Source organism: Erythrolamprus reginae, chromosome 1 (genome assembly GCF_031021105.1).
Source record: "Erythrolamprus reginae isolate rEryReg1 chromosome 1, rEryReg1.hap1, whole genome shotgun sequence".
In the NCBI taxonomy this organism is placed as follows: domain Eukaryota; kingdom Metazoa; phylum Chordata; class Lepidosauria; order Squamata; family Dipsadidae; genus Erythrolamprus; species Erythrolamprus reginae.
In genome coordinates this window covers 177,629,270-177,654,278 of record NC_091950.1, presented here as the reverse complement: position 1 = coordinate 177,654,278, position 25,009 = coordinate 177,629,270, and the positions used below count along the sequence as shown (strand labels likewise).

The following is a 25,009-nucleotide window of genomic DNA, read 5'->3' as shown; positions in this document are numbered from 1 at the left end:
AATGCTGTGTCAAGGGTCAGTTCCCCATCCGAACCCTCAGTGGTTCAAACTGACCGCCTGGCATTTGAAAGGGCAAGTCTAAAACATCAACTTTTGCCAGATGATGTAATATCTACCATGCAGGCAGCTCGTCGCCCATCAACGGTGAGGATCTACCAGGCCACATGGGCGGCCTTTTGTAGGTTTTGTGCGAACCACCACCTTAATCCGGGGGAGGCTTCGATAGTGTCCATTTTACAATTCCTACAGTCAGGGGTCGAGAGAGGGCTAGCGCCGCTCTGGCAACCATCATTCGGTTACCTCACGCTCGATCGCTAGCACAACATCCTTGGATTAGGGATTTTATTAAGGACGCAATTAACACTCACTCGCCTCCAGTACACAGATTCCCGACATGGGATCTCTCCCTAGTACTCCGGGCACTTACAGCGCCTCCTTTCGAGCCGATGAGGTCGATTCCTATACGATTACTTTCGCTAAAGACAGCCATTTTAGTGGCAATTACGTCAGCTCGCCGAGTGTCAGAACTGTCGGCTCTGTCTACACGGTCAGATTTGTGTATATTCCACCCAGACAGGGTTGTATTGAGGTTAGATCCCTCGTTTATTCCTAAAGTTAATTCTGGGTTCCACAGGGCGCAAGAATTAGTGCTGCCAGACTTTTGCACACATGGGCAGCACCCTCTAGAGTTGAGGTGGCACAAGGTAGATGTTCGGAGGGCCTTGAAGATCTACATCAGACATTTCAGGAAATCTGAAAGATTATTTGTGTCCTTTGGCCAACGATCAATGGGTCTTGCGGTATCATCAGGATCCATCAGTCGCTGGCTAAGGGATTGTATTGACGAAGCCTACAAAGCTCGGTCTCAATTGCCACCGACCGGGGTGACAGCGCATTCCACTAGAAGTGCAGCCACGTCGGCTGCTTGGAGTACTCAGGCGTCCATTGAGGACATTTGCAGGGCGGCTACATGGGTGTCTCCTACAACCTTCATACGCCATTACAAACTGGACTCAGTAGCTTCGGCGGAAGCTTCATTTGGGAGACGGGTTTTGCAGCAAGTGTGTTCAACTCCTGCGACCGTAGCTCAGCCTTTTCCCTCCCATGGGCCGTAATCTTTGGTATATCCCATGTTGGACTCTCCTTCCAGATGCAGTGGAGAAGAACCGTTGTACATACCTGAACGGTCTTCTCGATGCACTGGAAGGAGAGTCCAAACCCACCCGGCATGGTTGTTTTCGCCAGGTCGCCGGAGTCTAGGGGTTACAAGTTGCACATTTATGAGGTTATATGGTTATTGTTCAATAAACAGGTTATCCTTAAACTGGCTTCGTTTTTAAAACTGAGGTATTGGGGGCTGCTAAGGGGCGGTGACTACCTCATATTTAAATATTTAAATTAACTCAGTCTCTACCAATAAGATTGGTAAATTACCCATGTTGGACTCTCCTTCCAGTGCATCGAGAAGACCGTTCAGGTATGTACAACGGTTCTTCTCTGATATCTTTTATCCGGTACAGAAGCAATAGTAATACTGAAATATTTTTCAAGACTGTTGCAAGGGATATTGAGATGTATTTGAAATCTATATGGAAAAATGTTGTATGAGACTATAGTAATATATATCAGGAAAAGGATTGTTAAGAACACTCTCTATTATTTTTTCTTCTGCTCCACCCTAGTACATCGGCTGTACTATTCATCTCCTGTGTCTTTGTTTTTTGCACATTAGGCTAGAATACAAATCAACCAGATTATTCAGTGAGATTGTGACCAAGGCCAATCCAGGCCATCATGCCTAATTTTTGGAGCTCATTTAATCCATGTTGGGAAGCTAAAGGGAGAAAGATGCAAGGGATGGTAGAAATGACAGGGAAAACCCTAAAGCCTCATAAATATAAGGATTATACTGGCCATTTTACACTTTAGGATAACACATCATTGCGTTCTCTACATTGGCATATTGTGTAACTGAAATATAAAGTATGCTGGGCCAATGACATCTTTATTTGGGGGAAACTTTGGGGCTTTTCTCTGTGAGTTTGTTCTTTATGTAAGCAATTCCTGTCCTTTTTTTTAGAATTTACTTGCATTCCTTCAATTTCTTCTGAATTTGTTCACTAATAATATGTATGTGTCCTGCTACTGCCAAGCCTCTTGTCAAAATGTAATAGGGGCATATGATGCCTTTTCTTCACATTTAGGCTTTCCCTAAATAAATGAGGGCAGAAAGATGGAAAAGTTAGACCAATTAGAAGCTCAGGTGTTATCCCTCAAGCTGTTAGGTTTAAAGTGAATATGCAAGTTTTCAACTGTTCTAACTCTGAAGTTGATTTGTGGTACCAAATGTTAGCTTCACAGGTTCTGTTGTTGGCCTCAGCTGGAATTCTGCTGGGTAAAAATTAAAGATTCTCAAAGCAGCTAGTAGTTGCTGGTAGATTCTTCCATTTTAGATCAGTTAAGCAGTACTTTATTTCAAGAGCTAGCATGAAACAATTTATTTGCCATCTCAGAACATTATGTGACAGAGTATTTACTTTGGATTCATGCCACTTTAGAAGGACATAGTGTGTTTTTTGATATAGATGAGAAACACTTTGGAATTACATTAGTATAGATACTCTGTGTATGTGTGTGTGTGCATATGTCAGAATTCCCCAACCTTTCTAGCTTTGTGGACCAGTGGAGGGGGAGGTGAGAGGGGATGGTTCCAAGTGAAGGGAATTCAAGCACGTGCACAGTTCCATTTTCTTGAAGGGCAAGCAATTGCTCCTGCTTCTCACACAAATGAAACACACGTGATAGCCCACTTCTCACAGAAGTGGGGATGCATGCCTATCACTAGATAGAATAGAATTCTTTATTGGCCAAGTGTGATTGGACAGACAAGGAATTTGTCTTGGTGCATATGCTCTCAGTGTACATAAAAGAAAAGATACATTTGTCAAGATTCATGAGGTACAACACTTAATGGTTTTCATAGGGATCAAATAAGCAATGAAGACACAATCAATATTAACAAAAATCTGAAGGATACAAGCAACAAGTTACAGTTATACAGTCATAAGTGGGAGGAAGTGGGTGATAGGAATGATGAGAAAAAACTAGTTTGACAGTGTTGAGGGAATTATTTGTTTAGTAGAGTGATAACGTTCGGGGAAAAACTGTGTCTAGTTGTCTTGGCGTGCAGTGCTCTTTGGTGATGTTTTGAGAGTAGGTATTGAAACATTTTATGTCCAGGATCCAAGGGAGTATACATCAGGAAGGGGATAACATAGCCCTGTCGAATGCCCTTTTCAAAATTCAGGAAAATATATAATAATAAGTCTCATAACAACAACAACAACAACAACAATAATAATAATAATAACTGAACAAGCAAAACTACTGTGGGACTTCAGACTTCAGACTGACCGAATTCTGAAGCATAACACACCAGACATCCTGATTGTGGGGAAAAAGAAAGTATAGATCATCAACATCGCAATCCCAGGGGACAGCAGAATTGAGGAGAAGCAGCTAGAGAAATTAGTGAAATACGAAGATCTAAAAATTGAACTGCAACGACTCTGGCATAAGCCAGTGAAAGTGGTCCCAATGGTACTTGCCACTCTGGGCGCAGTACCAAAGGATCTCAGCGGACATTTGAAAACCATCGGAATTGACAAAATCTCCATCTGTCAATTGCAAAAGGCCGCTTTACTGGGATTGGCAAACATAATTCGCCGCTACATCACGCAGTCCTAGGTGCTTGGGAAGAAATACGAAATCCAGCATACGGTAGTAATCTTGTTTGCTGTGTTGTATTGACATAATAATAATAATAATAATAATAATAATAATAATAATAATAATATTATTATTATTATTATTATTATTATTATTATTATTATTATTATTCTCCCAATTTTAAAAAGCGGATGAGATTTTGGCTTGATTCACACATCAGCTAAGTCAGAGGTGGGCAGATTTTCAGTTTTAAACTACTGCTGAACTGCATTTTATAGTAGGTCTGAAACCTCCATTTAAAAATAAAGTGATTGGTTAAATTTGGTTTGTCACAGTTGCTTAAGCACCAAATTTTCCAGTTGAATCAAACTGCTCTTACCTTTTTAAGGATAAAATGACATTTTGATTTAGCGCTGTTGTTTAGATGGCTAAATAAATTGCATAGAGTATTTGCAATTGCTTCGCAGCTAGCAAAGAAAATAGAACTATAAATATTTTTACATACACTATAGTATTGAACTTTTGACTGTTTATGCCTACAACTAAGGATGTCAGCAAGCCCTTTAAGATGATCCTAGGAGTTCCATTGGATGTTTCTGCAGTTAAATGCATCATATCACTGAATGTTAGTTTAGGGGATGGTACTCATTAATACCGTAATGGCGAACCGTGGCACACAGGACCTTTTCTGTTTGGGCATGTGTGCTGTCTCCAGCTGCTCTTTTGTTTTCCGGTGCATGCATGCGCGCTGGGCAGCTGATCTTTGCATGTGCTGGATCTCCAGAAACCCAAAGACCAGGTATTTCCAAAGATCTTGCATGCACCGATTATTTTATTTTCGGGTTTCTGGTGCTCTGACACATGCGAAGACCATGCCGGAAACTAGAAGACAAATGGCTGGCATGTGCAAGTGCACCAGCCAGTTTGTCTTCGAGTTTTGGGGGCTCTAGTGTGTGCGCACACACACACATTCCAGTTTGGGCACTCAGTGCCAAAAAGGTTCACCATCGCTGCAATAATACTTTTACTTTGCCCTCTGCTGGAGCTCTGAATGATCTTACTTACCTAAAGCTTGTTGCTTGGTTATGAGAAGGAAACGTTTATATTAAGTACGGAGCAAGCATTTCGTCATTCCTGCTGACAGATGTCGTTTGGTGCAGCATTTAAATATGAAAAGTGGGCATCATTGTTTTCCTATAGGAAACCATGGCAACTGTCAATGGCAAGTCAAGGGTTGCTATGAATAAATTCTCTGCAGACTGTATTTTTGTACCACACATGAAAGAAGCTGTGGAGCACCATAACCCATAAAGACCAGCTTTGTCTGTTTGACATTTTTTAAAAAAGAGAGATTAATCTTAGGCCAGATTTTTTTCACCCTTTCTAAAGAAGAGTGTTTTGCCAAATTGAACGTATGCCTAAATGTACATTTTATTGGACTGTTTCCTTCATCTTTAGTAGGTTTATTAAATTAAAATTTCACCAGCTTTGAAGTTGATGTCAGTTTGCTTCTTACAAAGGCAGGATGTCACTGATTTATAATACAGTGATACCTCATCTTACAAACGCCTCATCATACAAACTTTTCGAGATACAAACCCGGGGTTTAAGATTTTTTTGCCTCTTCTTACAAACTATTTTCACCTTAAAAACCCACTGCCGCCGCTGGGATGCCCTGCCTCCAGACTCCCATTGCCAGCGAAGCACCTGTTTTTGCGCTGCTGGGATTCCATTGAGGCTCCCCTCCATGGGAAACCCCACCTCTGGACTTCCGTTGCCAGCAAAGCGCTTGTTTTTGCAATGCTGGGATTCCCCTGCTGGGATTCCCCTGCAGCATCGCAAAAACACAGAAGTCCGGAGGTGGGGTTTCCTATGGAGGGGAACCTCAGGGAAATCCCAGCAGCGCAAAATGGGTGCTTCGGCTGGCAAAAGGGGTGAATTTTGGGCTTGCACGCATTAATTGCTTTTCCATTGATTCCTATGGGAAACATTGTTTCGTCTTACAAACTTTTCACCTTAAGAACCTCGTCCCAGAACCAATTAAGTTTGTAAGACAAGGTACCACTGTATCTGGAAAGATATATAATAGATACGAATGATATAGATACACATCCATCCATCACCATGCCAACATTTGGAAGGTAAATGTGATGTGTTGGGATAAAAAAGTACAATAATGAATATAGATATTGTTGAATAATTCTGTTACTAATTGTTGTATGTAGTAAATTAATATGGCAATTGTCAGGGTTGCCAGTTACCATATTAATCTACTAATATGTAACCCTAACCCTAACTAGCATTAAAATGGTAAGACAAAGCACTTATACCCACCTCCCTTGTGAGAAGAGAAGGCAGAAAACAGAGGTCTTCAAACTTGGCAACTTTAAGACTTAATCGACTTCAACTCACAGAACTCTCCAGCCAACTATGCTGGAAGTTGAAGTCTGCAAGTCTTTTTTTTAAAAAAGTTTTTTATTTTCATTTCCATACAGACATTTCACATATTTATCATTGCATTCTTCATTTCATTCTTTTACAAAATCTTTACATATATATTCTATATTTACCATATTGTTTCATTAGTTCAAGTTTGCTTTTTTGCCATCCTCCCTTCCTATCTCATACAGACCTTCAATTCCTTTTTCTTTCCTTCCTCTCCTTCTGAACCCACTCCCTTCCTCCTGTTTCTCCACTTCCCTTCTTGCCCTCTCTCCTAATTTTCTTCTCAGCTCTTCTCTTCTTTCCTCCTTCCCTCTTTTTTTCTTCTTCTTTTTCCTCTCCTCCCTTCCTCCTTCCTTTGCTGCACTTTCTCCATTTTTCCATTTTGAATTCCATTTTGAATTCTTTTATACCAGGTCCTTATGCCCTTTTGCTAAGAAGATCTTTGTTCTTTTTATGAAAAGGTTATACAAAGGTACTTCAAAGTGCTTTAGAAAGTGGGAATTTAATAATAATAATAATAATAATAATAATAATAATAATAATAATAATAATAATACAGTAATAATAATAATAATAACAACAACAACAACAACTGCAACAACTGCAACAACAACAACAACAATTTATTATATTTGTATGCCACCCCTCTCCGAAGACTCGGGGCGGCTCACAACAATGATAAAAACAATATTATAGTGGCACAAATCTAATATTAAGAGAAATAACTAAAACCCTATCATATTAAAACCAGACAACACATCAATTTAAGTGAACCTAACATCTTTAAAGGGAGATGCGGTGGCTCAATGGCTAAGATGCTGAACTTGTCGATCAGAAAGGTTGGCAGTTTGGTGGTTCAAATCCCTAGTGCCATGTAACAGCATGAGCTCTCGTTACCTGCCCCAGCTTCTGCTAATCTTGAATTTGAAAGCATGTAAAAATACAGTAGAAAAATAGGGACCACCTCGATGGCAAGGTAACAGCGCTCCCTGTGCCTTCATCAGACAGCGCTGACTTTTCAGCTTAGAAATGGAGATGAGCACTGCCCCCTAGAGTTGGGAATGACTAGCACGTATGTGCAAGGGGAACCTTTACTTTCTTTAAATAGGCTCTGCTGAGACTGTGAGCTTGATGTTTCTTCCTTGGCTCTCAGTGGTCATACTTGTGAGTAACCCTGCAAAGTTCTACAGGAGCTGCTTTCCAGAGTGTACATGGACAATCTCTTGGCTTCTCCTTATCCCGAGAAAATTCACTACTTCAGGCTTACCACCTAATCATTAATCTTTACCTTAGTGTTGTCTCCACAGTTTGCAGGGACATCATTTCTCATTTTCTCCATCCAGAAGTCCCTTTCTATAACAATTTTAATAAAATAAATATCTATATTGTATTTTGAAATTACATTGAAGGAACACATTGTATACAGAAACAGCGAACAATAATGGTATGTGCTTTGTTTTGTTTTGCTTTAGGCTTGTTAGCATTGATGATGATAGGGTCTATTAGTCGTATTCTGCTAGCTTTTTCATACATGTTTTTGGTAAATGAAATAGCTTGGCTTTACAGCCTCCCTGATCATACAATATTGTGCTTCTTTTACAATGTTGTGTTGTAAAAGACAGTTCAACGCTTTTCATAAACAACTTGTATTTAAATCAGTTTGTTTTCTCCTGTTTTTTTGGTAGGATATCAATAACTAGAGTGACAGCTGACATTTCTCTTGCCAAGAGATCTGTTTTAAATAATCCAAGCAAAAGGGCAATAATTGAACGGTCAAATACCAGATCCAGTTTAGGTAAGTTTTTTTCCCCCTCCCAGAAATAGATTGTGATAGTTTTGCATGGTGATGAATATTTCCTTCCCCCCACCCTCCAGGGGAGAAGTATTGTCTTCTGTTACTAAAACATGGAATTGCCATGCTCCGATCCTTGCCAAGAGAGGAGACAAGGAGTTGGAACAAGGCAGTGGTCTGTGTTTCATTATGGGAGCAGGAGACACTGCCCTTAACTCTTTCAAGTCTTCAAAATGCTTGCCTTGGACCCAGCAATTTTGAGCAAATACTGTCCTGTCTCTGACTTTGCCTTTCAAAGGAAGATGGCAGTTCAACATTACTAAGAATGCTGGAAAAATCACTTTACTTATATTGTTGGGCAACATTTTTTGGGCTGAACATGGGATGGACACCACATTAACAACTCTTATGGATGACCTAGCGAGGAGAGAGCAATAGTCTTAGTATACCTGATCTCCTAGTGGGCTCTATTGTCATCAATCATGGTATTCTTTTGTGTCACTATGAGGGTTGGGAATTGAGAGCACTTTATTATAGTAGTTCTGCTCTTTCCTAAGCAAGCAATATCAATTGGGAATAATGGGAGAGGAGAGACAGAGACCTTGGATCTCCAATATCAAGGTTGCCCCCCTCCCCACATGGAACTATTAGAAGACATTATGTTTTGGTACAGAGTAAAGCTTGTAGATGCTAAAATCTCTCTTTTTTTTAACCATCCCTATAATAGCAGATTATTATTTGTTTCCTTTCTTAGTTCAGTTTTGCATTATTGATGTTAAATACACAGTGACTAGAAGGCACAATTCTATGTCAGATGGATCTTCTCGTGGGTGGAAATATTGTATATGAAGTTTAAAGTTGCATGTGGAGAGAATGAAGCTTGATACTACAAGAATCAAGCTTCAGTCTCTCCCCATACCACTTTGAACTTTTCAAAGAAAGCAGTGACTTATTTTACTTAGAATTAGGGATGCGATTGAAAGCTTGAGTATCAGAAATTATAACTCCAGCTAAAATGGTATCTATGTGTAAACATAAGTACTTTGTTTGTTCCAAAGTATGTTGTCTCATGTTTTCTGGGTCTTTCAATTTTTCAGCGGAAGTACAGAGTGAGATTGAACGAATTTTTGAACTGGCACGATCCTTGCAATTGGTTGTTCTAGATGCAGATACAATTAACCACCCTGCACAACTTATTAAGACATCGTTAGCTCCAATTATTGTCCATGTTAAAGTATCATCTCCAAAGGTTAGCCTCTTCGTCTCTTGGCCTTTCTCCGTTCATATCTGTCCTTGTAGAAATATTTTTCTTTGCTGTGTGTATGAAATGTTACCTGCATGTTATCTCTAGCCCATGATTGAGATAATGTAACTTTAGGTTGTCCTTAGATATAATTTCACTCTTCAATGGACACTACCCCAGAACAGATGAACATTTGTAAAATGTGTTTCACCATGTATTAAATTTGAAGTTTTATCAAGTGAACAGTACAGGTAGTCCTTGACTTACGGCCACAATTGAGCCCAAATTTTCTGTTGTTACGTAGGACATTTGTTGGGTTTTGCCCCATTTTATAACTTTTTGTTTGCCACAGTTCTTAATGTGAATCACTGCAGCTATTAAGAGAATAGCATAGTTGTTAAGTGAATCTGGCTTCCCCAAGGTTTGCAAATGATGATCACATGATCTTAGGGCACAGCAAAGGTCATAACTATGAACCAGTTTCCAAGCATCTGAATTTTGATTATATAAGCATGAGCATATAGAGCAGGGATGTGAAACTCGTGGCCCGCAGGCTGGATGCTGGTCTTGCCCACCCCTGGTTTAGCGAAGCAAGAAAAAGTTACATCATATGATGACAATGTGTCACTGTGAGTTTGATACCCCTGATAGAGAGAAAAGAAAATCCATGAGTAATTATTTGGTTTCAGAGAAGGAATCCTAAGAAATTAGTAGCCTTTGAACAACTTTTACACCAAATTATGAAAGGACACAAGTAATGTGCCTCCAAAAAAATAGAAATTTGAGAGGTACTTGGAACTTGACTGATTTATACTGACCTAGTAAAAGTGGAGAAAATACACTGTACTTTTGATTAGAAACTACCATAAATGATATTCAGGAAGGAAACATTCTAGTCTCTGATGGAGAATGCTGTGACATTGGATTATTATATTTTTTCCAAAGAAGATCTTATTTTCCACTATCTTGTCTTCTGGCCTTAAGACAGTATGTACTTTGCTACTCATTCAACTATTTGTTTTCCTTCAACTCTCAATGCAAACTCCTTTCTTCAGTGAAATATGTCAGAAATCATCCCATTGATACCATTTTATTCTTCTCTGCCTTTCTTTTGTTCACATTCAAATGTAGAGGTCAGATAATAATGGGTAAAATATTTTATTTTGGTATTTTGCATAGCACCTGGTGCTTTGTTCTTAAACTAAATGCTAAGAAATACTAATCCAGGCCTAGATAAAAGAGTTCAGCCAATGATTTTTGTAGACATCGTGTTTCAAGAGGAAACATGTAGGATTTACCCAGACTTAATTTGACCCTAATGTACATAGATCCAGCAATAACATTGAGAATTATACCCACGGAGGACAAACTTATATAAAGATACAACAAGGTTTTGAGTTTAATACGTGAAACACAAAATACAAAGTATTGTGTCACACACACAAAAGTTTGACAGCCATGAAACAACGTCACTGTTACTTTGCATTCTTTTCAGGTTTTACAGCGATTGATCAAGTCAAGAGGAAAATCACAAAGCAAACATTTAAATGTCCAGCTCGTTGCAGCCGATAAGCTTGCACAGTGTCCGCCAGTAAGTTCAGGACTGCATTTCCCCCCCAATTATATAAATAATAAATATAAAGATTGAAAAATCTTTTGTATTAATGCTTTGTTTCCAATAAATTTATTTTCAGGAGAAAAGAGCTATAACAGCTGATCAAACCCCAAATATGTTCAAAAATAGGTCATGAGTCTTGGCTCTCCATTTTCTATGTATAGCCAAAAATCATGGGCAGGGTCTGCTATGATGCGTAGGATTATAGTAGCAACTGCACTTACTGTTCTTTTCTTTAACAGCCCACTAACTTTCCACCCACAAGACCAGAGAAATGTGCACTAGGAAAATGGAAATTCTCTGTATGGTCCAGTACTTTACAGTTTCCTTACCAAGTAACATATTTTTCAGAGTATAAGATGCTCCCGAGTATAAGATGCACCTTAGTTTTTGGGGAGGAAAATGGGAGGGGGGAATCGGCCTACCACGTATTCATCTGGCTAACGTCCTTAGTTTGGTCAGCTTCAGCACATTATTTTATCCCCTGGTTAGGGCTTTAAAAAACCTTATTCGGAACGAGTAACTGTGAAAAAGCCAGCAAGCTGGTAAGAGCTGGGAAGATTGTTTGCACCTCGTTAGGGATGGAAAAAAACGCTTCAAAAAAGCTACGTTCAGAGTATAAGACATACCCAAATTTTCAGCTCTTTTAGGGAGGAAAAAGGTGCGTCTAATACTCAGAAAAATATGGTACAGTAAAAATACGGTAATTTCTGCATTTCTTGTAATGAAAGGCAAGACAAGGCAAGCCGAGAGCCTGGGGTTCAAACCCCGGTTAGGTCCCACAGAGTTGGCCTTCTCCGGGTCCTGTCGACTAAACAATGTCGTCTGGCGGGACCCAGGGGAAGAGCCTTCTCTGTGGCGGCTCCGACCCTCTGTAATCAACTCCCCCCAGAGATTAGGACTGCCCCCACCTGCCTTGCCTTTTGTAAACTCCTTAAAATCCACCTCTGCCGTCAGGCTTGGGGGAACTAAGACATCCCCCCCCTTGCCTATGTACCGTATTTTTCGCTCTATAAGACGCACCTGCTGATAAGACGCACCTAGATTTTAGAGGAGGAAAATAGAAAAAAAAAAATTGAGCCAAAAAGTGGGCTAAACACATACACAGAGAGACACAGAGAGAGAGAGAGAGATTTGCAGTGGTTAGGAATAGATAAAGAAATCGAGCGGGGTGGATGAGAAGTACAATTCAGAGAGCACTCAACCACACTTAGCAACCTCTTCTCTCTTTCACGGGGCCGAGGTGGCCGCTAATCAAGAAGGGGGCTTGCTTCGGTGACGGGCACCGCCTGCCTGCTTTCCTTTACCTGAGCTTGCCTCTGCAGCAAAGGCCCAGCAGCCGGCAGTAGAGAGCGCCGCGCCGCTCGGCCTGAGCCGGCGTCCACTTCCAGAGACAACAGCCCCCGCCGCTTCCTCAGTTGGGGAGGAAGGTAGCAGAAGCGGAGGCAGCCAAGCTCCCTGACGCGCCCCTGGGAGAGCTGGCAGGCGCCGGGGGACCCTTCCTTCCACCAACCGAGGCCGCCCTTCATTTCCCTCTGACGGCTGCCACTATTTGCAAATAGCAGCCCAGCCAAAACGGCCGCTGTCCCCTCCTCCTCCTCCCCCCCCCCAGATCCTTGTGTGCAACTCCGCTCCAAAAAAAAAAAAAGCACCGCTAGTCTTCTCAACTTCACGGGTTTTGCGCCGCGACGCAGGCGGAGGTGGACGCGACGCCGAGGTGCCATTTCAAGAAAAGAAAGCAACAAAAAAACGGGGGGGGGGGAAGCTGGGTATGTGCGTGAGGAGAAGGGAGACGTCCCCGAAGTCTAGGGCAGAGCTAAGGTCGTAAGGGGGGATTGGGAGGGTCTCCCCTCCTAGTCTTTCCCCTCCACCTTTCCTTTCAGCCCCCCTCACCGCCGCCCCTGCTCCAGCGCCTCCCCCCCTCCCTGCCTGCATCTTCGCTCCATAAGACGGGGCTGATTTTTCATCCTACTTTGGGAGGAAAAAAACTGCGTCTTATGGAGCGAAAAATACGGTAATTTTGTGCATGATATGACTGTGTGTATGTATTCTATCTATTGGGGTTTTTTTCTTTTTAGACTTTGTAATATAAAACTGTTATTTTAGATTTTAATTATTAGATTTGTTACCATGTATTGTTTTTATCACTGTTGTAAGCCGCCCTGAGTCTACGGACAGGGGCAGCATACAAACCTAATAAATAATAATAATAATTATTATTATTATTAGGAACTAAACTAGTAACTGTGTTTCTTATTATATTGTGTGATTTGGTGAGCATATACAAAACTGTTCGAATGTAATGAAAACATCTGAACTACCAATGCAGAGAGAAAGAGAAAAATTAAAATAAAGTTGCTTTACTCATAAATATAGTTCTTAGTTTGGGTTTTAGTACAGGTAGTCCTCAACTTATGACCACAATTGAGCCTAAAATTTCTGTTGTTAAGTGAGTTTTGCTCCATTTTACAATTTTTCTTGCCATAGTTGTTAAGTGAATCGCTCCAGTTTTTAAATTAGTAATACGGTTGTTAAATGAATCTGGTTTCCCTATTGCTTGCCAAAAGGTTGCAAAAGGGGATCACATGACCCTGGGACCTGTAACCAGCATAAATGTGAGTCAGTTATCAAGCATCTGAATGTAAAACATGTGACTGTGGGGATCCTGCAATGGCCATAAGTGTGAAAAATGCTCATAAGTCCCTTTTTTCTTTCCTGTTATGATTGTGGTCACTAAGCAAACTGTTGTAAATCAAGGGCTACCTGTAAAATTTTTAATAATACCTTAATCTGTTCAGATTTTATGTTTTATAACTCATGAGCCACCCAGAGTCCCCTTGTTAGGGGATAAAGAATAATATAACAATAATAAACAAACATATACAGTAGAGTCTCGATTATCTGACATTAACGAGTGGGCTGATAGTCGGATAGCCGAAAATGTTGGATAATCCAGAGGGTTTAAGAAAAGCCTTGAAATCCACTAGGAATTGCAATCGTATTGAAGTTTTATTGCAGTAATGTTACAGCAACAACAATGTAATGTATAAATAGTTCAGTCCTCTCAAAATTTAAGGAAATCAGTGATCCATTTCTGCTTTCTCGACGATTGCTGTTTCTTTGTAACCCTTTAACATATTTAAATGTTTCGATCATGTCCCCCTTTTCCTTCTGTCCTCCAGACTATACAGATTGAGTTCATTAAGTCTTTCCTGATACGTTTTATGCTTAAGACCTTCTACCATTTTTGTAGCCTGTCTTTGGACTGTAAAAAATATGACTTTATTAATCGGGTTGTCGAAGCGTGGAACTCATTACCGGACTCCGTAGTATCATCCCCTAACCCCCAACATTTCTCCCTTAGACTATCCACGATTGACCTCTCCAGATTCCTAAGAGGTCAGTAAGGGGCGTACATAGGTGCACTTGTGTGCCTTTCGTCCCCTGTCCTATAGTCTCTCCTATATCTCATATTTCTTCTCTATTATATCCTCTATAACCTTCATTGTGTATTATTGTGTATTGGACAAAATACATAAATAAAAAATAAATAAAGTCTTGCCATCTTTGCAGCATCATGTCGACTCCCGTATCTTCTTGTTGCTCAATGTACTTCATTGAAATTTCTAGAGCCCTAACCCCATCACCTCGCCTTCCCCGTCATGGCTGCCATGCTTGGGGGCATGTCTGGGGGTACGAAAATGCCTACAGCCATGCCCCCAAGCAGCCGCGATGCTGGATAATCCGGAATGTTGGATGGATAATCAAGACTCTACTGTATATGTACTTTGAGGGGGAGGCAGATGTGTAAGCAACAAGGTATTCATGGAAACCATGAGCATCCGTATTTTTGTCTTGTAGTTTTATTTACAACAGGATTGAAGGCTGACTTTGGTCAGGAACTCATATCTAAAATCTTTGTCAGCTGCTGAAACTAACACTCAATCTTTAGAGAGTTTCTAAAGAAATTTATCTCCTACATTGACTGTCCCAGTTGATTATTATTATTTATTAGATTTGTATGCCGCCCCTCTCCGTAGACTTGGATACTGCTTGTTCAGTGAGTTCACCCTTTCCATATTAAAACAGTACATGTTGTTCATTTAACGATTGTTCAAAGTTACAATGCCCCTAAAAAAAATATTACTTGACAACTGGTCCTCGCACTCAAGATTGTCACAGTGTCCCCGCAAATCACATGATCAAAATTCAAGATCATGTGACAATAATAATTTACAACAGTTGTAGCATCTCGGGGGTCAGGTGATCACTATTTACAATCTTTCTAGGAGGCTTCCAATAAGCAAATTCAGTGGGTGGTGGTGGTGGTGCTGGATTTGTTTAACAAGCAGGTGCTTTGATTGTTACAGCAAAGCAAAAGAGTCATACAATCAGGGGCAACATATGTAAGGACCTTATTGCCTAGTGATGGATGTTCTAGTCACAATTGTGACCACAGATCAACAACTACCTGTAGTTATTTATTGACACAGAGTTTCCTTTACACATACCAGATATTAGTTTTTGATCTGTCTTCAGTACATTATACACCGAATTTCTTTCTGTATATCTGGCAGGTTTGGGTATGTTTGTGAACAGAGGATATGTCTTTACACACAGCAAGGGTTTTAACTTCATTAATTTACATTGTATTGTAAACCCACAGTAGATTCTGAAGTAGAATATTAATATTAATAATTAAGAATCCTTTATCAGCTCCAAATCCTTATTAATTTTTCATAGTGGCAGTATATGCTGCTGCTAAGATCAGCTCTTATTATGCAAATGCTGTAAGCATCAGCATTTATTACACAGAATGTCCTGATGTAGGAGCTGTGTAAAGAAATACATAACGTTTTTTGTTATACTGTACTGTAAATGTCCTCATTCTTTTATCTTGCACAGTATAAAAGATATTAGCTATTATTCTGAAAAAAAACAGCTATTACAAAACTTGTTTCCATTGCAAACATTTTCCATTGCAAACATGAGGGACCCATTTAGGTTAGGTCAGTTTGCTGCACACCCACCCTTCACCTGGCCTTCATCCCTACAGTCTCTGCCCCCTTTAAAAGTCCTGGATCCTCAAATGTTTGCAAACAGATGAGAACTGAGTAAAAGCTTTTTGTGTTGGTGCTAGAATCTATCGCTTTATATCAATAATAGAAATGCATTTGAATGTTATAGCAATAGCACTTAGACTTATAGGCATACCACTTTCTAATGCTTTACAGTTCGTTCTAAACAGTTTACACAGTCAACATATTGCTCCTAACAATCTGGGTCCACATTTTATGAATCTTGGAAGCCTGAGTCAACTTTGAGGATCTTCAAACTCTGGTGTGTGAGCAGAGTTAGCCTGCAATACTGCATTCTAACCACTGCGCCACCACAGCTCTTATCATATTTGTATAGACACCCATCTCACGAGACAGTGACTCTGAGCAGTATGCAGTACTTGATTAAAAAAGGAAATACATTAAAAGAATCATTATTAAAAACTACCCAAAAAAGTATTTCCCACATGAAACAAAAGAACAACAGTGACTCTGAGCAGTAAGCAGTACTTAATTAAAAAAAGGAAATGAATAAATACATTTAAAATCATTATTAAAAACTACCCCCCCCCCGCAATGAAACAAAAGAAGAATGATATTAACCGCAATAGGGAAGCCAGGGTAATGTTCCCCTTGAACCCTCAAACCTGAGAACACATAGCAAGGTACTTGCGCAATGTCAAGAGGTGGTGATGTTGAAGCTAACCTCACTTCTGGGGAGAGGAGATTCCATAAGGGTGTTTTATTTGTTAAGATGAGAACTCAGATTCTGCTTTTTTTAAATAGTGTTCTTGAGGTTATACTGTATGTCCAAAACAAGTTGCATATACGGTAATTTTTTAAAAAAATAAATAATAATTTCATGGATTCTACCAGAATGGAGCAAAGCCAAACATAAACTTATAACTGTACATGGATTCCTTTGAAGAATACTTGCAACCATGTTTTCTTGCAAATATTTTTGAACCATCACAACTGGTGGGCATCATTTTTGGATTGCATTCATGTATTGTACTATGCATTGCATTCCTGTGTGTGTGTATTATATAAGACATAGAGTTGCCTAGAGTCACATGGCCATGACCAATTTACGACCTCTGTTCAAACTGCGGTCATAAACAAATCGCATGCTGTCCTTAAGTGTGACATCACATGACTACAACATGTGACTTCCCAGTAGCTTTCCCATTTACTTTGTCTGTGAAAGTTGCAAATGGCAATAACATGACTGCAGGACACTATGATTATTATAAATGTGCATTGGTTGCCAAGTGCCTGAATCCTAATCATATGACTGGGGAAATATTGTGATGGCCACAAGTTCAAGTTCCAGTCGTCAATTTCTTTTTTCAGCAACGACATAACTTTAAACAGTCACCGAATGAACAGTCATTAAGTGAAGACTGCCAGTATGAGGCTGCAGTGGGAAGTCTAGGGTTAAGTTTGGATTTAGTTGTGGATTAAGGTTAATCAACCTGCTGCATAAGTCTAACTCATATTTGAGATCAAGAGTTTTGTTTAAGTCACCGTTCCTAGTTTGTGTTTGATAATAACATAATATAATGCTTATTTTCTGCACAGGAAATGTTTGATGTTATTCTGGATGAAAACCAACTTGAAGATGCTTGTGAACACTTGGCAGAATACCTTGAGGCCTACTGGCGTGCTACACACACTACCAGTAGCACACCTATGACACCTTTGCTTGGAAGAAACCTAGGCTCCACTGCACTATCCCCTTACCCTACTGCAATCTCTGGATTACAGGTATGAATCCATGACATTGGTAGTGTGCACACTATATCCTGTATCGGAGTCCAATGGCTCATAAGAAGACACCTGTATTCGGAACCAGCGTGCCTAAAGATTTAAACATGCAGTGGTTTTGTTTTTTTGTTTGTTTTAATTTCTATAGCCTCCCAACTGAACTAAGTGACTCTGCCCCATTTTCCATTAAAGATGAGGTTATTTCCATTAATTGGTATAAAGCACTTGATAATTGGAAAAAAAAGGTAATTCTCTTGTAGTTTGTAATTCATATGAGCCTCACAGTGCTTTTGAATGCGTTCTGTGGGTTAATTCCATTGGAATACAATTAGTATGGTGAAAATATGCCTGCCAGTGAACATCTCTTAATTAATTCGCTAGCAAGTATTAGCAAAATACAATCAGATGTGGCAGTATGTAATTTCCTTTTGTATGATATACTGGCTCCACTTGAATTGGGGCGGGGGAGATATATTTCCAGATCTGTATGCAACAATTGTAACACTTGTGTCTCACAATATAATGAATCTTGACTGGATGTGTCTCTTGAAAATCGGAGTAAACAAGTGATATAAATATTTAATGATCAATCTACAACTCCTCCTGTGTTATTATAATGCCACACCAATATATGCATTGGATTAATTTATCAGCCAAGAAAAATAAGTCATAGCTACTTGGGTTGATCTTTAATTCTGGAAAGTTTTGTTCGGCTACAAATAGAATATGGGTAATGTTAAGATTGATGTACATAAATCAAAGGGGATAATGGAACATAACCAGATCCTCCCTTTTTATCCTGGAAAAAAACCTACTGCATAAAAACGTGTAAAAAGATAAGCGCGTCAGATACGTCATGGTATCACCAATTGTTAGTTGTTCTAATGAGATTAGTTTCAATATTTTCTCCAGGTTGATCAACTCACAAAAATTTGTATTAATATGATGCTAATGCCCTGCCTCTAGTGTAGTTGGCCTCATTTCTTCTTTGAGGTAACAGTTCAGAAAAATTGGTTCATCTGTTCTGATTATTTAAAAAAATGATTAATAAAATATTATTCCAATTATAAAAAGATTCTGAACATTTTTTTCCACAGGGATAGCTCAAAAACGGCGGGCCTTTGACACTTCAAACGTGGCATGTAAATAGTCCTTAATCAGAAGTACGTGTTTTACTAAGTTGGGGGGAAAATGTCTTATCAGTTCAAGTTGTCTATGTTTGTAAGTGCACAGAGAATGCACGTAGGCCAGTGTCACTAAACAACTCAGCACAATGTGTGTGGCTTTTACTAAGTGTTACACTTCCCATAGTCTGTATCCCTCAACTCAATCTGCTAGTCAAATTGGTGGCTTTTTAAAAACTCATTCACTAAGTGCTCTGTTTTTTTTCTGTTCACTGCATGGATGCAGAAGAAGGCATTTAACTTTTGAGTTTATGTGTAATATTTTAAGGCAAGGTTCTACACGTGAGTGGTTGACTGTGCGAACAACAGTTTGAGTTTTGTGGAAACATGCTTGTTTTTAACTGTGAGACTTTGTTTTCCATCTTGTTTGTGTTAGCCCGTCTCTTCTTTTCAACTTTGCTCTTAAGCAAGGGCAAATGAACTGGACACAGCAAACTCACTTAGATGGCATTAGCATAATCTCCACACCTACCCCAGTTCCATTCCCGGTTAATCTGTTTTCCCCAAGGAATAAATTTTAGACCATCTTATGAAGGCCTTGACCACTAGGGGTTTTTTTAAAGCTTGCAACTACTTGCAGAGATGCTGATGAACTATATCATATTTAGGACCATGAGCTAGTACTAGCCATTGTAGTTACTCCAGATGTTAGTAAGGGACAGGATTGCTTTGCCTATCTGTGTCACCTGCTTAAGTCTAGAATTGTCAGCAAACAGAAAGAAAATAGCAGGGATATTTTGCAATATTGGCCCTCACTCAAGGATTACACCTTTGACTTGAAGAATGTGGAGATAAGAAAGTTACCGTACTTCATAAATCCACTATTAAGATGTAAATATGAATTCATCCAGTATAGATAAAGTAGAACCTCTGGTCATGTGCATAACTTTGGTCGCAAACCGTTTTGGTTGTGACCCAAACCTAATTTTGGAAATTTAGAGCTTATTAAAAAAAATGGTGTGGAAGGGGAAATCGGCCATGGGAAAAAAAATATGAATTTTTTGGTTGGAACCCAATTTGGTCGTGGTCAGAAACATTTGTGACCAGAGGGTTCTACTGTAGAGCAAAAATTGTAAGTAAAGGTAAGTTAAGTAATTACATAGCAGCAGCCGAGCAGTGAGATATTTCAAATCTTCTAAAAAACACAGAATGAAAAGCAGATGAATTTAGAACATCAACAGAAGCCTATTTTAAGAGCTTGTTCAGGGTGGGCCTTATTTTTAAATTTTAAAAGATGGCTTTTAAATTTTTCACCAGCCAGCATACCTGAGACCTGATTTTTACGTTCTCATTGCCAAACATTTTTAAATTAAATCAAGGCACCACATTCTGCTGTTTTGTTACCCTAGCTTTTGAAAGCAGATGGTGAGCCTAAATATATTAAATAGCAGCCAATTAATATGTTAAATCAACAATTTCAGGACAAATTCAGAAGAGTGACACAAATTTGTGGCATCCAGCCCCCCCCCCCCTTTTAATGTTTGACTGCTTTGCTATTTATAGAGCCAACGTCTGAGGCATAGCAACCATTCTACCGAGAATTCTCCAATCGAACGACGAAGTCTAATGACCTCGGATGAAAACTACCACAACGAAAGGGCTCGGAAGAGCAGGAACCGCTTGTCTTCCAGTTCCCAACACAGCCGAGATCACTACCCCCTGGTGGAAGAAGAGTACTCTGATTCGTATCAAGACTCATACAAACCTCAAAGAAACCGGGCGTCTCCTGGAGGATATAGCCATGATTCCCGACAGAGGCTTTGAATTGACGAACCTGGGGGCAAATGGTACTCATTGGTTGGCCACCTGCTGTTGTAACATAGCTAGGCCACACAAAGCATCTTGATGCTTACAGGCTGCTGTCATTTCGTGCTCTAGAAGGGCAAAAGAGGATAGATCAATGTTTCTCAACCTCAGCAAATTTAAGAATTTAAGTAAAGAATTCCAGGTGGCGAAGCCCACTCATCTTAAAGTTGTCCAGGTAGGGAAACACTGAGATAGATAATGCCCTTTCCATTTAGACAGAAATGAGTTTGCTCAGACACTTAGATGTGTTTTCTTTCCCATGTAATGTTTTATTTTCAAATTGTTATCTTTTCTCTCCGTTAGACATAATTAGACACATCAATTTGTAATGTAGAATACCTGTTGAAGCGCACATATGATAATTTCCTGTTATGGAAATTCCAAATGACCAGTTCCAGTTGGAACCAATTTATAAACCAATTCCTGTTGGAATTTGGGTGAAATTGACTGGAAAGTCAACCTGAGCATGTTGCAGTCAGTGGGGAAAAAAAATAAGTTCAATAAAATGAAGAGAAGGTAAATTACAAAATCATTATAAGCAAAAAATAATAATTTTTTTTAAAATCTCTAGTACTTGTTTACTGGAAGGTGAATTTATATATAGCTATAGATACGGTTAGAATAAATAATATTAATGTATTTATTTCAGACTACCAAATGTAAACACTCAACTGTGCCAAAAATAATGAATGAATGGAAAAGTTCGAATCCTTTCCATTTTAAACATCAGTGGATTATTTTTCCTCCTGTGCTTATATATTGCAGCAAACCTGTATCGCATTGATATTTTTTGCATTTGCTAGATCATACGAAACTATTTCAGCAACTTGAAATAAACTAGAGGTAAAGACAGGCATGTTTAAAAAAAAAACATGAAAATGAATGCACGTTCTGTAGCACAGATGAAATGGAGTTTCACTCACTGAACCTGCAAGATGTGAACAGTGCTCTTGGTGTGTATACAGCTTTATGCATGAAGGGTCTTCTGCATGTTCCGAATCTGTGATGGCACACCCAGAGTGTTTAAAAGATCTACCCATAGTTTCTCCTATATATATGAGAACTAGAAAAGGGATAGCTTTTCTCAGTTCCTTGTAGCAGTGAAGATGGGATTACAGCTTTTGGCTTTGCCCCAACAAGGAAAGTCCAGTAGATTATTTGCAGAAGGATTAAAACAACAATTACTCTTTTGGGGCTGGTAAAGCTAAGCCTTAATGAAGAATCTATATCAGGCACAAATTTCCTATCCATCTAGTGTCCTGGTTTGTCAAAACAAAAAAAAAAGACTTTGCAAAGAGTTAAAAAGAGGTTTTTATATTTGGATTTTATCCTGTGCATTAAATGTATTTAAGAATTGAATGTGTTGCACAGAAAAAGATGAATGTGACATTGTTCACACTGCTTATAGTCAAGAAAGAGATTTCATCCAGCCAGTATTATGATAAGGCAACCCCCAAAGTCTTGAGTGCTTATTTGGCATGCGAATTCTGAACTATGTTGGCCTTTTCTCTTTATCATGTCATAGGATGAGGTGTACTATTTTCCTAGTCCAAAAGTTACATCCAGCAAACATCCTTAATCTTTTCCATTAAAAGTAATATGCCATAATGATTATGATATGTTGGCCTTTCACCCAGATCCTATCTCAAATGTGCTGCAGTCTTTACCTGGACTTCCTGTTTCTCCTTCTTCCCTGGAGTGAAAAAGCAGCCCTGAGCACATGAAGCCCTTTGTATGTATGGCCTCATTGAAAGAGACGGGAAAACTCTGGCATGCCAGAACTTCATAAATGTATCATCAAGGAGATGTTTTGGAGGCCCTAGATCAGTAATAGAATGTCAGAAAATCTAGTATCACATACACTTCCCATCTCAGATCGTTCTCAGAGTGAGTGGCAAGCATGCTGTTTATTTTCCACAATGCTTTTAATAAGCTGCTGATTGCAAATTTATACTAAGGAATTCACACACATACAAACACAGTCACAGATCCTTCTGATCCATATATTCAGTACAAGATTCTAATGCTCATATTTCTGCATCAGAATCGCTTTGAGGATCCCTTTGAGGATCAGGTGTTGAAAAGGTAGGCGAGATTAGCATTCAAGTATTAGAAAGAGAGCAGAACATATGAGTAAACTAAACAAATGACAAAAAGTAGAGTTTGATATAAGGAAAAAGTGCACAAATAGCTATATTAAGAAGGGCTATACCAACAATGTGAAAGGAGCTAAGGTTATGTTAGCTTGTCAATGACAAAATAATTATATAAATTATATACCTGATTGCTGGAATACAGCAAATTAAAGAATTGGATAGGATATTTCTGTACCTTTTCTCACTAAGCTACATTTAAGATGTGTTCAGATAGTAAAAATAATTGAAGCATGGCATAGGTTGGTGTTTATATATCTTTTCCTCCAAATGAGGAGTGCACACTACTCTCCAGAAATACTTTAAATATATACACATCATAAGGCACTCAGGTAACTGGAACAGAAATATTCATGTTTAACCATCAAAGCATAGGGCATGAGGTTTATCACATATCAGAGGCCTTCATTTTAGCACAGAATGCCAAGTCATACATGATGTTAATTGTCTTCGAGGCTCTGTGGAACTCTTCAAGTATTAGGAAACTGAAAAATGGCATACACATTCCCCATTGCATGTTGCTGGATACTTGCAAAGTAGACATTTTTGTATTTGACCGTCAAATCTCAGGTCATGAATGTTACCTCATAACGGAGACTGGTACTCCAGCACAAACCTGTTATAGACAGTCAATGGGCTGTGGAGCTGCGGTGCCCTTTAGTTGTTTGGAGTTAAGTGAGGAAAGACTGTCAGATTTAGAACCAGCAAGGAGGATGAATCTGAGTTGGCCAGACAAAAGGTTCATTTTCTACCATAGTATTACACGCACTGTAAGAATGAACACAAAAGCAGTGAAGCTTGTTGTAGAATTGCCTCTGTGATTGGCTGCTGCTGGTTGTGTAATCTGGGCAGAATATTGGACGACACTGTTTATTGGTGGACAGGGTATCTTCAGAGCGCTAGCACTTTATGTAGGCCCCAAACTTACGTATTATTGGAAATATTTCCTATACAGTTAGTCCTCAGCATACAAGCACAATAGAGCCCCAAATCTTTGGTGCTAAGCAAAGTAATTGGTTAAGTAAGTTTTGTCCCATTTTATGACCTTTTGGTCACAGTTGTTAAGGCAGTTCTTGAGTGGTCACATTTTAGTTATTTGACCATGGGGATGCTGCAACTTTTGTAAATGTGAACATCTGTCGTAATTCACTTTTTTCACTTCTGTTGTAACTTCAATCGGTCACTAAAACAAATGGCTGTAAATGGAGGACTACCTGTAGTGTTGTGTTTGAAATCAGACATTCGAAGAACAGAGTTTATCCTAAAAAATCTGTTTCCTTAAATATAATTAGGGTTGTATAGTTTTATTTAGGGAAATTATATATTAATGACCACCTTAGGCTGTTACATAATAGATAAGAGTCTTATAATTCAGCTTACATTGTGCACTTGTCCTGTCTCAAACATAGCAGTTTATTGGATGGGGAGAATCTTGAGGATGAGTTCTTTGATATGCAACTCTCATGTTTTCCCACTTTGTAATTTTTAAAGACACTTTATTAGGATGCCCCTTATTGCAGAAATTCGGAGAACCACTAGATGGCAAGAAAGAAATTAACTGCTATCAGATGTTTCTCTGAGGTTTCTTCCCAGCCCCCAAACGGTAATCATTGAGGAGGAGAAGTGCAGGGGAGGGTTCCTACCGATGCAGTCCGATGTGCCCCTCTGGTAGTGGCCCCCCGATTGTGTGATTTGGGCACAGCGGCTCCAGTGCTGTCTTTGCCAGTCAGTGCGCGCTGCCATCTTGTTTTCTTAATTTTTGGTGTTTTGGCTCTCTGAGCATGCGCAGAAGGAAAATCATCCTGCACATGCGTGGAAGCAAAGTCATGCTAGGGGACAAGTGGGTGAGCAAAACGCCGCAATGCGCATGCAGCGCACTAGTAGGAAGGTAAGAGGAACCTACCCTTGGAAAAGTGTATTCCCTAGCAACTTTAGAAGATTTGCATTTTCATTTAAAAATAGCCTGCATAACAAGAAGGCGGCAAGCCTTAAAGAAGATGCTCCAAATAAGAATAGGAGGAACCTCCTTTACTTTAATACAGAGGTGGGCAACTATGGCATCTTTAAGACCTTTAAAGGTAGAATTCCGGAGGTAGCATGGAATGCTGGGAGTTGAAGTCCACAGGACGTGGAGGGCCTATAGCAGTGATGGTGAACCTATGGCACGGGTGGCACAGGTGGCATGCAGACCCATATCTGCTGGGATGTGAGCTGTTGC

The 25,009-nt window shown here is 39.5% G+C and overlaps 1 protein-coding gene across 4 annotated transcripts in view; it reads left to right on the top strand.

The window, feature by feature from the left end:
• CACNB4 (calcium voltage-gated channel auxiliary subunit beta 4) overlaps positions 1-21,490 on the top strand; it is a 153,048-nt gene extending 131,558 nt beyond the window's left edge. For 2 of the 4 annotated variants that reach the window (XR_011557276.1, XR_011557277.1), the window contains 6 exons: positions 7,860-7,969; positions 9,064-9,215; positions 10,705-10,800; positions 17,463-17,648; positions 18,746-18,811; positions 20,336-21,490. Coding sequence is in view for 2 of the 4 variants with exons in the window: in XM_070731520.1 (XP_070587621.1) it covers positions 7,860-7,969; positions 9,064-9,215; positions 10,705-10,800; positions 17,463-17,648; positions 20,336-20,596 (805 nt within the window). In the remaining 2 variants the exon portion in view is untranslated. The remainder of the gene's footprint in view (positions 1-7,859; positions 7,970-9,063; positions 9,216-10,704; positions 10,801-17,462; positions 17,649-18,745; positions 18,812-20,335) is intronic. The other 2 variants (XM_070731520.1, XM_070731519.1) reach the window with 1 other exon arrangement.
• Positions 21,491-25,009: the final 3,519 nt, after the last annotated feature.